Here is a 14,154-nt window from a genome sequence, read left to right on the forward strand (position 1 = left end):
CAGCCCACCCTCCACCGCCGCGCAGCCCCCACCTGCCCCGCGCAGCCCCCGCCCCGCGCAGCCCCCACCTACCCCGCGCAGCCCACCCTCCACCGCCGCGCAGCCCCCACCTGCCCCGCGCAGCCCCCGCCCCGCGCAGCCCCCACCTACCCCGCGCAGCCCACCCCCCCCCGCCGCGCAGCCCCCACCTGCCCCGCGCAGCCCACCCCCCCCCCGCCGCGCAGCCCCCACCTACCCCGCGCAGCCCACCCCCCCCCGCCGCGCAGCCCCCACCTGCCCCGCGCAGCCCACCCCCCCCCGCCGCGCAGCCCCCACCTACCCCGCGCAGCCCACCCCCCCCCCGCCGCGCAGCCCCCACCTGCCCCGCGCAGCCCACCCCCCCCCCGCCGCGCAGCCCCCACCTACCCCGCGCAGCCCACCCCCCCCCGCCGCGCAGCCCCCACCTGCCCCGCGCAGCCCACCCCCCCCCCGTCGCGCATCCCCCCCCCCCCCCGCGCCCCTGCCCCCCCTCTCGGCCCTGCTTGGGCCTTCCAGCCCCTCCCCTCGCACCCTCTAGCCCCGCCCTCCCTGGCCGCCTATAGGTCGCTGCGGCTGGCTCCGCCCTGCCCGGCGCTTGCTGGAGCTCAGGGAGCAGTTCGGCCCCGGGGCCCGCGGGGTGGCTGCCGGGCCCCAGAGCTGCCCTGTGCCTGCCCTGTAGAGCCCTCGTAGATCCCCTATGGATCCCCCATGGATCCTTTATCCATTCCCTGGGGATCCCCTATAGCTCCCCTATGGATCCCCTGTAGCTCTTGGATGGATCCCCTATGGATCCCCTATGGATCCTTTATCCATCCCCTAGGGATCCCCTATAGCTTCTCTATGGATCCCCTGTAGCTCCTGGATGGATCCCCTATAGATCCTCTATGGATCCTCTATCCATTCCCTACTGATCCCCCATAGCTTCCCTATGCATCCCATGCAGCTCCTGGATGGATCCCCTATGGATCCCCTATAGGTCCCCTATGGAGCCTTTCTCTACCTGATCTTGTGTGGATCCCCTATAGCTCCTCTATAGATCCCCTAATGGATCCCCTATTGAGCCTTTATCCATCTACTATGTATTCTCAGTGGATCCTCTATTGAACCTCTGTCCATTCCCTGGGGATCCCCTATAGCTCCTGGGTGGATCCCCTATGGATCCTCTCTCCACTCCTTATGGATCCCTTATCTGCCCCTTATGGATCCTCTGTGGATCCCCTATGGATCCCCCTGATGATCCCCTAGTGATGCTCTATCCATTCTCAATGGATCCCTTATTGATCCTCTATCTATTCCCTATAGATCCACTCTACCACTGCTATGGATCCCCTATCTGCCCCTTATAGATTCTCTATAGGCTCTCTATAAATTCTTTGTCTGCCTTTATAGCTTTTCTGTGGATCCCCTAATGGATCCCCTATGGATCCTCTATCCCTCCCCTGTGGATTCTCTCTGGATCCCCTGTGGCTCCTCTGTTGGATCCCCTATTGATCCTCTACTCGTTCCCTATAGATCCACTCTAGATCCCCCATGCACCCCCTGCCTGCCCCTTATAGCTCCTCTATGGATCCCCTAATGGATCAACTCTGGAACCCATATTGAGCCCCCTGTAGCTGCTCTGTGGATCCCCTATGGATCCCCTATTGATCATCGACCAATCTCCTCCACTGGATCTCCTATAGCTCCCCTAAGGCTCCCAGTAGCCATACTGGGGAGCACTGGGAAGGCATTTGGGGGGCACTGGGAGGCAAGTGGGAGGGTCCTGGGCCCGGCACCCTCTCTGGATCCCTACCAGATCCTTCTGGATCCCCCCAGGTGCCGATGTCGGACAGCGGCCAGAGCCCAGCCCCCCCCGGGCGGCGCCGCTGGGCGCGGGAGAAGGAGCCAGAAGGGGGCGGGGACCGCAGGGTGGGCGGGGCTTGGTGCGGAGGGGGTGGGGTTGTGGAAGGGGCGGGGCTGAGGGAGTGGGTGGGGCTCGGGAGGGCACTGGAAGGGAATTTGGGGGCGGTGGGAGGCACTGGGAAGGTGGAAAGGGGCACTGGAATGAACTGGGAGAGCACTGGGGGGGACTGGGAGAGCAGTGGGGGGGACTGGGAGGGACTGGGAGAGCATTGGGGGTCACTGGGAAGGACTGGGAGAGCACTGGGAGGGACTGGGAGAGCACTGGGGGTCATTAGGAGGGACTGGAATAGCACGGGGGGGACTGGGAGAGCACTGGGGGGGACTGGGAAGGACTGGGAGAGCACTGGGGGGGACTGGGAGAGCACTGGGAAGGACTGGGAGAGCACTGGTGGGGACTGGGAGAGCACTGGGAAGGACTGGGAGGGACTGGGAGAGCACTGGGGGGAGACTGGGAGGGGCTGGGAAGGAATTGGGAGAGGATCTGGGGGCACTGGGAGGCACTGGGAGGGGACTGGGGAGGCAGGGGGTGGGGTTAGGGACCCGTGGGCGGGGCTTGGGAGGCAAATTGACAGGAGGGGAGAGTGGAGCCAGTGGGGGGGCGTGTCCCACTCTAGCCACGCCCATTCTGCAGGATGGGGAGGAGCCAGCGGTGCTGCCGAAGCCTCCAATCATCCTGACCAAGCCTCCTGCAGACAGGGTGAGAGCACTGGGAGGCACTGGGAAGCACTGGGAGGCACTGGGAGGGGTTTAGCCTGCATGAGGAGGGGACTGGGAGCCACTGGTGCTTACTGGGAGGCACTGGGGGATAATGGGAAGGGCTTGGGAGGGACTGGGAGAGGGTTTGAGCTGTACTGGGAGCTGCTGGGAGGGACTGGGGAATACTGGGAGGGGGTTTGGGCCATACTGGGGGGGGACTGGGAGCCACTGGTGCTTACTGGGAGGCACTGGGAGAAGGTTTAAGCTGCCCTGGATGATGATTGGTTGCCCCCCTGACCCCTGCTCCCTCTCTGATTGGCTGCAGCCACAGGCAAAGGCGGGGCCTGGCATGGGCCCTCCCCCCCCAGCCCCTCCCATTGTGCTGATGGGGAGGGGGGGAGGGGCAGGGGCGGCGGCGGGAGGGGAGGGGCCAGGGGCTGCCCCCCCCCGCGAGAGGGAGGGGCCAAGGCCTCCCCAGCCTCTGTACAGCCTCCAGGGAAGGGGACTCGGCCCCCCCGCGGGGGTGGATGGTGAGGCACTGGGAGGGGACTGGGAGGCACTGGGAGGGGACTGGGAGGGAGTGGAAAGGGACTGAGGGGACTGGGAGGCACTGGGAGGGGATTTGAGAGGGACTGGGAGGGGATCTGAGGGCAACTGGGAGCTACTGGGAGTGGCTGGGAGGGGGTTTGGGGGTTACTGGGAGCTGCTGGGAGGAACTGGGAGGGGACTGGGAGAGAGTGGAAAGGGACTGAGGGGACTGGGAGGCACTGGGAGGGGATCTGAGGGCAACTGGGAGCTACTGGGAGTGGCTGGGAGGGGGTTTGGGGGTTACTGGGAGCTGCTGGGAGGAACTGGGAGGGGACTGGGAGGGAGTGGAAAGGGACTGAGGGGACTGGGAGGCACTGGGAGGGGATTTGAGGGCAACTGGGAGCTACTGGGAGTGGCTGGGAGGGGGTTTGGGGGTTACTGGGAGCTGCTGGGAGGAACTGGGAGGGGACTGGGAGGGAGTGGAAAGGGACTGAGGGGACTGGGAGGCACTGGGAGGGGATTTGAGGGCAACTGGGAGCTACTGAGAGTGGCTGGGAGGGGGTTTGGGGGTTACTGGGAGCTGCTGGGAGTGGCTGGGAGGGGGTTTGGGGGTTACTGGGAGCTACTGGGAGGAACTGGGAGGGGATTTGGGGGTTACTGGGAGGGGCTGGGGGCAGCCTGAGGAGCGGGGGGCGGGAGGGGGGGGGGGGGAGAGCCCCGCGGAGGGCGGCAGCCAATGGGAGTCGCCGCAGCCGGCGCCGGCCAGTCCCGATTGGCTGCCCCGGAGAAGATGAAGAGCAGCATCAAGCTGGTGGACGAGCAAATGAACTGGTGTGACAGCGCCCTCGAGGTACTGCCCCTGCTGGGGGCACTGGGGGGCACTGGTCTGTACTGGGAGGGGGTCAGGGGGGCACTGGAGCGGGACAGGGAGGGAAGCGGGGAGCGGCTGGGGGGGACTGGGAGGGGTCTGGGAGGTACTGGGGGTGCCTGGGGAGGGGCCTGGGAGGTAGCTGGGGCTTGCTGGGGCCCAGTGCTGCTTCCTGATGCTCCCTGGTGCTGCCCGGTGCTGACTGTTGCTCCCACTGCTGACTGTTGCTCCCACTGCTGACTGTTGCTCCCTCTGCTGACTGTTGCTCCCCGCTGCTGACTGTTGCTCCCTCTGCTGACTGTTGCTCCCCGCTGCTGACTGTTGCTCCCTCTGCTGACTGTTGCTCCCTCTGCTGACTGTTGCTCCCACTGCTGACTGTTGCTCCCACTGCTGACTGTTGCTCCCTCTGCTGACTGTTGCTCCCCACTGCTGACTGTTGCTCCCTCTGCTGACTGTTGCTCCCCGCTGCTGACTGTTGCTCCCTCTGCTGACTGTTGCTCCCCACTGCTGACTGTTGCTCCCCACTGCTGACTGTTGCTCCCGCTGCTGACTGTTGCTCCCACTGCTGACTGTTGCTCCCCACTGCTGACTGTTGCTCCCTGCTGCTGACTGTTGCTCCCACTGCTGACTGTTGCTCCCTGCTGCTGACTGTTGCTCCCTCTGCTGACTGTTGCTCCCACTGCTGACTGTTGCTCCCTGCTGCTGACTGTTGCTCCCCGCTGCTGACTGTTGCTCCTGCTGCTGACTGTTGCTCCCGCTGCTGACTGTTGCTCCCAGTGCTGACTGTTGCTCCCCGCTGCTGACTGTTCCTCCCGCTGCTGACTGTTGCTCCCCACTGCTGACTGTTGCTCCCCACTGCTGACTGTTGCTCCCACTGCTGACTGTTGCTCCCTGCTGCTGACTGTTGCTCCCCGCTGCTGACTGTTGCTCCCCGCTGCTGACTGTTGCTCCTGCTGCTGACTGTTGCTCCCCACTGCTGACTGTTGCTCCCACTGCTGACTGTTGCTCCCTGCTGCTGACTGTTGCTCCCACTGCTGACTGTTGCTCCCTGCTGCTGACTGTTGCTCCCTCTGCTGACTGTTGCTCCCACTGCTGACTGTTGCTCCCTGCTGCTGACTGTTGCTCCCTGCTGCTGACTGTTGCTCCCCGCTGCTGACTGTTGCTCCCTAGCTGCTGACTGTTGCTCCCTCTGCTGACTGTTGCTCCCCGCTGCTGACTGTTGCTCCCCGCTGCTGACTGTTGCTCCCTCTGCTGACTGTTGCTCCCACTGCTGACTGTTACTCCCCGCTGCTGACTGTTGCTCCCCGCTGCTGACTGTTGCTCCCACTGCTGACTGTTGCTCCCGCTGCTGACTGTTGCTCCCAGTGCTGACTGTTGCTCCCCGCTGCTGACTGTTCCTCCCGCTGCTGACTGTTGCTCCCCACTGCTGACTGTTGCTCCCCACTGCTGACTGTTGCTCCCACTGCTGACTGTTGCTCCCACTGCTGACTGTTGCTCCCTGCTGCTGACTGTTGCTCCCTGCTGCTGACTGTTGCTCCCCGCTGCTGACTGTTGCTCCCCAGCTGCTGACTGTTGCTCCCTCTGCTGACTGTTGCTCCCCGCTGCTGACTGTTGCTCCCCGCTGCTGACTGTTGCTCCCTCTGCTGACTGTTGCTCCCAGTGCTGACTGTTGCTCCCCGCTGCTGACTGTTCCTCCCGCTGCTGACTGTTGCTCCCCACTGCTGACTGTTGCTCCCCACTGCTGACTGTTGCTCCCACTGCTGACTGTTGCTCCCTCTGCTGACTGTTGCTCCCGCTGCTGACTGTTGCTCCTGCTGCTGACTGTTGCTCCCTCTGCTGACTGTTCCTCCCGCTGCTGACTGTTGCTCCCCACTGCTGACTGTTGCTCCCCACTGCTGACTGTTGCTCCCACTGCTGACTGTTGCTCCCTCTGCTGACTGTTGCTCCCGCTGCTGACTGTTGCTCCCGGTGCTGACTGTTGCTCCCCACTGCTGACTGTTGCTCCCGCTGCTGACTGTTGCTCCCCTCTGCTGACTGTTGCTCCCCACTGCTGACTGTTGCTCCCACTGCTGACTGTTGCTCCTGCTGCTGACTGTTGCTCCCTCTGCTGACTGTTGCTCCCGCTGCTGACTGTTGCTCCCGCTGCTGACTGTTGCTCCCGGTGCTGACTGTTGCTCCCACTGCTGACTGTTGCTCCCCGCTGCTGACTGTTGCTCCTGCTGCTGACTGTTGCTCCCCACTGCTGACTGTTGCTCCCTCTGCTGACTGTTGCTCCCCGCTGCTGACTGTTGCTCCCGCTGCTGACTGTTGCTCCCTCTGCTGAGTGTTGCTCCCTCTGCTGACTGTTGCTCCCTGCTGCTGACTGTTGCTCCCACTGCTGACTGTTGCTCCCTCTGCTGACTGTTGCTCCCGCTGCTCACTGTTGTTCCCGGTGCTGACTGTTGCTCCCCACTGCTGACTGTTGCTCCCAGTGCTGACTGTTGCTCCCGCTGCTGACTGTTGCTCCCGGTGCTGACTGTTGCTCCCCACTGCTGACTGTTGCTCCTGCTGCTGACTGTTGCTCCCTCTGCTGACTGTTGCTCCCGCTGCTGACTGTTGCTCCCGGTGCTGACTGTTGCTCCCCACTGCTGACTGTTGCTCCTGCTGCTGACTGTTGCTCCCACTGCTGACTGTTGCTCCCGCTGCTGACTGTTGCTCCCACTGCTGACTGTTGCTCCCCGGTGCTGACTGTTGCTCCCACTGCTGACTGTTGCTCCCCACTGCTGACTGTTGCTCCCTCTGCTGACTGTTGCTCCCTGTGCTGACTGTTGCTCCTGCTGCTGACTGTTGCTCCCACTGCTGACTGTTGCTCCCCGCTGCTGACTGTTGCTCCCCACTGCTGACTGTTGCTCCCAGTGCTGACTGTTGCTCCCAGTGCTGACTGTTGCTCCCACTGCTGACTGTTGCTCCCCACTGCTGACTGTTGCTCCCACTGCTGACTGTTGCTCCCGCTGCTGACTGTTGCTCCCACTGCTGACTGTTGCTCCCGGTGCTGACTGTTGCTCCTGCTGCTGACTGTTGCTCCCGGTGCTGACTGTTGCTCCCGGTGCTGACTGTTGCTCCCGCTGCTGACTGTTGCTCCCCGCTGCTGACTGTTGCTCCCACTGCTGACTGTTGCTCCCAGTGCTGACTGTTGCTCCCCGCTGCTGACTGTTGCTCCCACTACTGACTGTTGCACCCCGCTGCTGACTGTTGCTCCCGCTGCTGACTGTTGCTCCCGCTGCTGACTGTTGCTCCCAGTGCTGACTGTTGCTCCCGCTGCTGACTGTTGCTCCCTCTGCTGACTGTTGCTCCCGCTGCTGACTGTTGCTTCCACTGCTGACTGTTGCTCCCAGTGCTGACTGTTGCTCCCAGTGCTGACTGTTCCTCCCTCTGCTGACTGTTGCTCCCTGCTGCTGACTGTTGCTCCCCGCTGCTGACTGTTGCTCCCTGCTGCTGACTGTTGCTCCCCGCTGCTGACTGTTGCTCCCTGCTGCTGACTGTTGCTCCCACTGCTGACTGTTGCTCCCTGCTGCTGACTGTTGCTCCCGGTGTTGACTGTTGCTCCCACTGCTGACTGTTGCATCCTCTGCTGACTGTTGCTCCCTGCTGCTGACTGTTGCTCCCACTGCTGACTGTTGATCCTAGCTGCTGACTGTTGCTCCCTCTGCTGACTGTTGCTCCCACTGCTGACTGTTGATCCTAGCTGCTGACTGTTGCTCCCACTGCTGACTGTTGCTCCCGGTGCTGACTGTTGCTCCCGCTGCTGACTGTTGCTCCCGCTGCTGACTGTTGCTCCCAGTGCTGACTGTTGCTCCCTCTGCTGACTGTTGCTCCTGCTGCTGACTGTTGCTCCCAGTGCTGACTGTTGCTCCCTCTGCTGACTGTTGCTCCCGCTGCTGACTGTTGCTCCCAGTGCTGACTGTTGCTCCCTCTGCTGACTGTTGCTCCTGCTGCTGACTGTTGCTCCCACTGCTGACTGTTGCTCCCGCTGCTGACTGTTGCTCCCGCTGCTGACTGTTGCTCCCACTGCTGACTGTTGCTCCCGCTGCTGACTGTTGCTCCCAGTGCTGACTGTTGCTCCCAGTGCTGACTGTTGCTCCCTCTGCTGACTGTTGCTCCTGCTGCTGACTGTTGCTCCCAGTGCTGACTGTTGCTCCCTCTGCTGACTGTTGCTCCTGCTGCTGACTGTTGCTCCCAGTGCTGACTGTTGCTCCCAGTGCTGACTGTTGCTCCCGCTGCTGACTGTTGCTCCCGCTGCTGACTGTTGCTCCCTCTGCTGACTGTTGCTCCCCACTGCTGACTGTTGCTCCAGTGCTGACTGTTGCTCCTGCTGCTGTTGCTCCCCCTGCTGACTGTTGCTCCCACTGCTGACTGTTGCTCCCAGTGCTGACTGTTGCTCCCTGCTGCTGACTGTTGCTCCCAGTGCTGACTGTTGCTCCCTCTGCTGACTGTTGCTCCCAGTGCTGACTGTTGCTCCTGCTGCTGACTGTTGCTCCTGCTGCTGACTGTTGCTCCCGCTGCTGACTGTTGCTCCCACTGCAGACTGTTGCTCCCACTGCTGACTGTTGCTCCCGGTGCTGACTGTTGCTCCCGCTGCTGACTGTTGCTCCCAGTGCTGACTGTTGCTCCCACTGCTGACTGTTGCTCCCACTGCTGACTGTTGCTCCCGCTGCTGACTGTTGCTCCCACTGCAGACTGTTGCTCCCACTGCTGACTGTTGCTCCCGCTGCTGACTGTTGCTCCCAGTGCTGACTGTTGCTCCCACTGCAGACTGTTGCTCCCACTGCTGACTGTTGCTCCCCACTGCTGACTGTTGCTCCCAGTGCTGACTGTTGCTCCCCGCTGCTGACTGTTGCTCCCACTGCTGACTGTTGCTCCCAGTGCTGACTGTTGCTCCCCGCTGCTGACTGTTGCTCCCGCTGCTGACTGTTGCTCCCACTGCTGACTGTTGCTCCCTCTGCTGACTGTTGCTCCCTCTGCTGACTGTTGCTCCCAGTGCTGACTGTTGCTCCCCGCTGCTGACTGTTGCTCCTGCTGCTGACTGTTGCTCCCCACTGCTGACTGTTGCTCCCACTGCTGACTGTTGCTCCCTCTGCTGACTGTTGCTCCCGCTGCTGACTGTTGCTCCCTCTGCTGACTGTTGCTCCCAGTGCTGACTGTTGCTCCCCGCTGCTGACTGTTGCTCCCACTGCTGACTGTTGCTCCCAGTGCTGACTGTTGCTCCCAGTGCTGACTGTTGCTCCCTCTGCTGACTGTTGCTCCCACTGCTGACTGTTGCTCCCACTGCTGACTGTTGCTCCCGCTGCTGACTGTTGCTCCCACTGCTGACTGTTGCTCCCTCTGCTGACTGTTGCTCCCACTGCTGACTGTTGCTTCCCGCTGCTGACTGTTGCTCCCGCTGCTGACTGTTGCTTCCCGCTGCTGACTGTTGCTCCCGCTGCTGACTGTTGCTCCCACTGCTGACTGTTGCTCCCTCTGCTGACTGTTGCTCCCTCTGCTGACTGTTGCTCCCACTGCTGACTGTTGCTCCCGCTGCTGACTGTTGCTCCCGCTGCTGACTGTTGCTTCCCGCTGCTGACTGTTGCTCCCACTGCTGACTGTTGCTCCCGCTGCTGACTGTTGCTCCCCGCTGCTGACTGTTGCTCCCAGTGCTGACTGTTGCTCCTGCTGCTGACTGTTGCTCCCCACTGCTGACTGTTGCTCCTTCTGCTGACTGTTGCTCCTGCTGCTGTCTGTTGCTCCCAGTGCTGACTGTTGCTCCCGCTGCTGACTGTTGCTCCCCACTCCTGACTGTTGCTCCCAGTGCTGATTGTTGCTCCCGCTGCTGACTGTTGCTCCCCACTCCTGACTGTTGCTCCCAGTGCTGACTGTTGCTCCCGCTGCTGACTGTTTCTCCCACTGCTGACTGTTGCTCCCTCTGCTGACTGTTGCTCCCGCTGCTGACTGTTGCTCCCGGTGCTGACTGTTGCTCCCCACTGCTGACTGTTGCTCCCGGTGCTGACTGTTGCTCCCAGTGCTGACTGTTGCTCCCCACTGCTGACTGTTGCTCCCCACTGCTGACTGTTGCTCCCTCTGCTGACTGTTGCTCCCACTGCTGACTGTTGCTCCCCACTGCTGACTGTTGCTCCCGCTGCTGACTGTTGCTCCCCGCTGCTGACTGTTGCTCCCTCTGCTGACTGTTGCTCCCACTGCTGACTGTTGCTCCCACTGCTGACTGTTGCTCCCGGTGCTGACTGTTGCTCCCACTGCTGACTGTTGCTCCCACTGCTGACTGTTGCTCCCGCTGCTGTCTGTTGCTCCCCGCTGCTGACTGTTGCTCCCAGTGCTGACTGTTGCTCCCGCTGCTGACTGTTGCTCCCACTGCTGACTGTTGCTCCCACTGCTGACTGTTGCTCCCGCTGCTGACTGTTGCTCCCACTGCTGACTGTTGCTCCTGCTGCTGACTGTTGCTCCCCACTGCTGACTGTTGCTCCAGTGCTGACTGTTGCTCCCACTGCTGACTGTTGCTCCCCGCTGCTGACTGTTGCTCCCACTGCTGACTGTTGCTCCCGCTGCTGACTGTTGCTCCCGCTGCTGACTGTTGCTCCCAGTGCTGACTGTTGCTCCTGCTGCTGACTGTTGCTCCCCACTGCTGACTGTTGCTCCTTCTGCTGACTGTTGCTCCTGCTGCTGTCTGTTGCTCCCAGTGCTGACTGTTGCTCCCGCTGCTGACTGTTGCTCCCCACTCCTGACTGTTGCTCCCAGTGCTGATTGTTGCTCCCGCTGCTGACTGTTTCTCCCACTGCTGACTGTTGCTCCCAGTGCTGACTGTTGCTCCCCACTGCTGACTGTTGCTCCCCACTGCTGACTGTTGCTCCCTCTGCTGACTGTTGCTCCCACTGCTGACTGTTGCTCCCCACTGCTGACTGTTGCTCCCGGTGCTGACTGTTGCTCCCGGTGCTGACTGTTGCTCCCCACTGCTGACTGTTGCTCCCTCTGCTGACTGTTGCTCCCAGTGCTGACTGTTGCTCCCCACTGCTGACTGTTGCTCCCGGTGCTGACTGTTGCTCCCCACTGCTGACTGTTGCTCCCCACTGCTGACTGTTGCTCCCTCTGCTGACTGTTGCTCCCACTGCTGACTGTTGCTCCCTCTGCTGACTGTTGCTCCCGCTGCTGACTGTTGCTCCCCACTGCTGACTGTTGCTCCCACTGCTGACTGTTGCTCCCACTGCTGACTGTTGCTCCCCGCTGCTGACTGTTGCTCCCTGCTGCTGACTGTTGCTCCCACTGCTGACTGTTGCTCCCCGCTGCTGACTGTTGCTCCCAGTGCTGACTGTTGCTCCCCGCTGCTGACTGTTGCTCCCGGTGCTGACTGTTGCTCTCGCTGCTGACTGTTGCTCCCGGTGCTGACTGTTGCTCCCCGCTGCTGACTGTTGCTCCCAGTGCTGACTGTTGCTCCCTGGTGCTGCCCAGTGCTCTCAGTGCTGTCTGCTGCTCCCCATGCTGCCCGGTGCTCCTGGTGTTGCCCGGTGCTGTCGGTGTTGCTTGTTGCTACCCATGCTGCCCGGTGCTCCCGGTGCTCCTGGTGCTGCCCGGTGCTGCCGGTGCTGCCGGTGCTGCCCGGTGCTGCCGGTGCTGCCCAGTGCTTCCCAGTGCTGCCAGTGCTGCCTGATGCTGCCCGGTGCTGCCCGGTGCTGCTTGTTGCTACCCATGCTGCCCAGGGGTCCCGGTGCTCCTGGTGCTGCCCGGTGCTGCCGGTGCTGCCCAGTGCTTCCCGGTGCTGCCAGTGCTGCCTGATGCTGCCCGGTGCTGCCCGGTGCTGCCGGTGCTGCCCGGTGCTGCCCGGTGCTGCCGGTGCTGCCGGTGCTGCCCGGTGCTGCCCGGTGCTGCCCGGTGCTGAGTGTCGCCCCCCGGTGCCGGCAGTTCCTGCTGGAGCAAACGGACGTGCTGGTGGTCGGCGCCCTGGGGCTGCAGGGCACCGGGAAGTCGACTCTGCTCTCCCTGCTGGCTGCCAACCAGCCCGACGAGGACCCCCGGTACCGGCAGGGGTGCGGGCACTGGGAGGGGCTGGGAGGGCACTGGGAGGGGACGGGAGGGCACTGGGAGGGGCTGGGAGGGGATGGGGAGGGGCTGGGAGGGGATGGGGAGGGCACTGGGAGGGACTGGGAGGGGACTGGGAGGGACTGGGAAGGGACAGGGAGGGCACTGGGAGGGACAGGGAGGGCACTGGGAGGGACTGGGAGGGACTGGGAGGGCACTGGGAGGGGCTGGGAGGGGATTGGGAGGGAGTGGGAGTGACTGGGAGGGGATTGGGTTATACTGGTGTGAACTGGTCTGGACTGGTACAAAGTGGCCTGAACTGGTCTGGACTGGTCTGGACTGGTCTGGACTGGTACATAGTGGCCTGAACTGGTCTGGACTGGTCTGGACTGGTACATAGTGACCTGAACTGGTCTGGACTGGTCGCTGTTAGTCCAAACCATCCTGAAGTGTTGCAGACTGCTCTGAACTGTGCCCAGCTGGTCTGGACTGGTCTGGACTGGTACAAAGTGGCCTGAACTGGTCTGGACTGGTCTGGACTGGTCTGGACTGGTCTGGACTGGTACAAAGTGGCCTGAACTGGTCTGGACTGGTCCCTGTTAGTCCAAACCGTCCTGAAGTGTTGCAGACTGCTCTGAACTGTGCCCAGCTGGTCTGGACTGGTCCAAACTTGTCCAAACTGGTCTGAACTGGTCCAAACTGGTGCAAAATGGTCCTAAACGTTTTGAACCCTTTCACACTGGCCCAGACTGGTCGGAACTGGTCCGGATAACTGGTCCGGGCTGCTCTGAACCGGTCTGGACTGGGCCAAACTGGTCCAGACTGGTCTGAACAGGTCTGGACTGGGCCAAACTGGTCCGGACTGGTCTGAACAGGTCCAGACTGGTCTGAACTAGTCCAGACTGGTCTGAACTAGTCCAGGCTGGTCCAAACTGGCCCAGACTGGTCCGAACTGGTCCAGACTGGTCCGAACAGGTCCAGACTGGTCTGAACTGGTCCGGACTGGTCTGAACTGGCCCAGAATGGTCGGAACTGTTCCAAACTGGTCCAGACTGGTCCGAACTGGTCCAAACTGCTCTGAACTGGTCCGGACTGGTCTGAACTAGTCCAGGCAGGTCCAAACTGGCCCAGACTGGTCCGAACTGGTCCGGACTGGTCTGAACAGGTCCAGACTGGTCTGAACTAGTCCAGGCTGGTCCAAACTGGCCCAGACTGGTCCGAACTGGTCCAGACTGGTCTGAACAGGTCCAGACTGGTCTGAACTAGTCCAGGCTGGTCCAAACTGGTCCAGACTGGTCTGAACAGGTCCGTACTGGTCTGAACTGGTCCGGACTGGTCCAAAGTAGTCTGGGCCGGTCCGAACTGGCCCAGACTGGTCTGAACTGTTCCAAACTGGTCCGGACTGGTCTGAACTGGTCCGAACTGGTCCAAACTGCTCTGAACTGGTCCGGACTGGTCTGAACTAGTCCGGGCTGGTCCAAACTGGCCCAGACTTGTCTGAACTGTTCCAAACTGGTCCAGACTGGTCTGAAATGCTCTGGACTGCTCTGAACTGGTCCGGACTGGTCTGAACTAGTCCAGGCTGGTCCAAACGGTCCCAGACTGGTCTGAACTGGCCCAGACTGGTCCAAACGGGTCCGGATTGGTCTGAACTGGCCCAGACTGGTCTGGACTGGTCCAACCTGGTGCCCAGGTCCTTCGTGTTCCGGCCGGGGGGCCCCGAGCTGCGGGAGCGAGGGGGGAGCCAGACTGGGGGCATCGACCTCTTCGTCACCCAGGAGAGGGTGGTCTTCCTCGACACCCAGGTCAATTAGCCGCTCATTAACGCTAATTAGCCCTTCATTAGCGCCCGTTCAGCCCCTCCCCGCCCTTCCCCCGCTCCTCATTAGGGCTAATTAGCACTCAATTAGGCCTTGATGGCCTCCATCTGGGGTTTATTGACCACCCCCAATGCTCGTTACCGGCAGTGCATCAGCGCTAATTCGGGCACTAATTAGCGCTCATTAGCATGCCTGCCCTTCCCTGCCCCTAATCAGCCCCTAATTATTAATTACCAGCCGCTAATGGCCTCTGTTTGCGGTTCATTGGCCCCCAAACACGCG

At 62.0% G+C, this 14,154-nt stretch overlaps 1 protein-coding gene across 1 annotated transcript; it reads left to right on the forward strand.

Annotated features, from left to right (window-relative positions):
* Positions 1–1,839: 1,839 nt before the first annotated feature.
* Positions 1,840–13,905, forward strand: LOC128899881 (nonsense-mediated mRNA decay factor SMG9-like). The gene is made up of 6 exons (XM_054179607.1): positions 1,840–1,926; positions 2,552–2,617; positions 2,942–3,146; positions 3,897–3,994; positions 11,936–12,048; positions 13,746–13,905. Exons 1-6 carry the CDS (start codon positions 1,840–1,842, stop codon positions 13,864–13,866), a joined length of 690 nt encoding a protein of 229 aa, XP_054035582.1. The 3' UTR covers positions 13,867–13,905.
* Positions 13,906–14,154: the final 249 nt, after the last annotated feature.

The sequence above is a fragment of the Dryobates pubescens genome, unplaced genomic scaffold (assembly GCF_014839835.1).
Source record: "Dryobates pubescens isolate bDryPub1 unplaced genomic scaffold, bDryPub1.pri scaffold_99_arrow_ctg1, whole genome shotgun sequence".
Taxonomy (NCBI): Eukaryota; Metazoa; Chordata; class Aves; order Piciformes; family Picidae; genus Dryobates; species Dryobates pubescens.

Coding starts and splice junctions, on each gene's coding strand:
- LOC128899881 (XM_054179607.1), top strand. CDS start 1,840: ATGTCGGACAGCGGCCAGAGCCCAGCCCCCCCCGGGCGGCGCCGCTGG. Junction 2,618..2,941: donor CCAAGCCTCCTGCAGACAGG/GTGAGAGCACTG, acceptor GATTGGCTGCAG/CCACAGGCAAAGGCGGGGCC. Junction 3,147..3,896: donor CCCCCCCGCGGGGGTGGATG/GTGAGGCACTGG, acceptor GAGTCGCCGCAG/CCGGCGCCGGCCAGTCCCGA.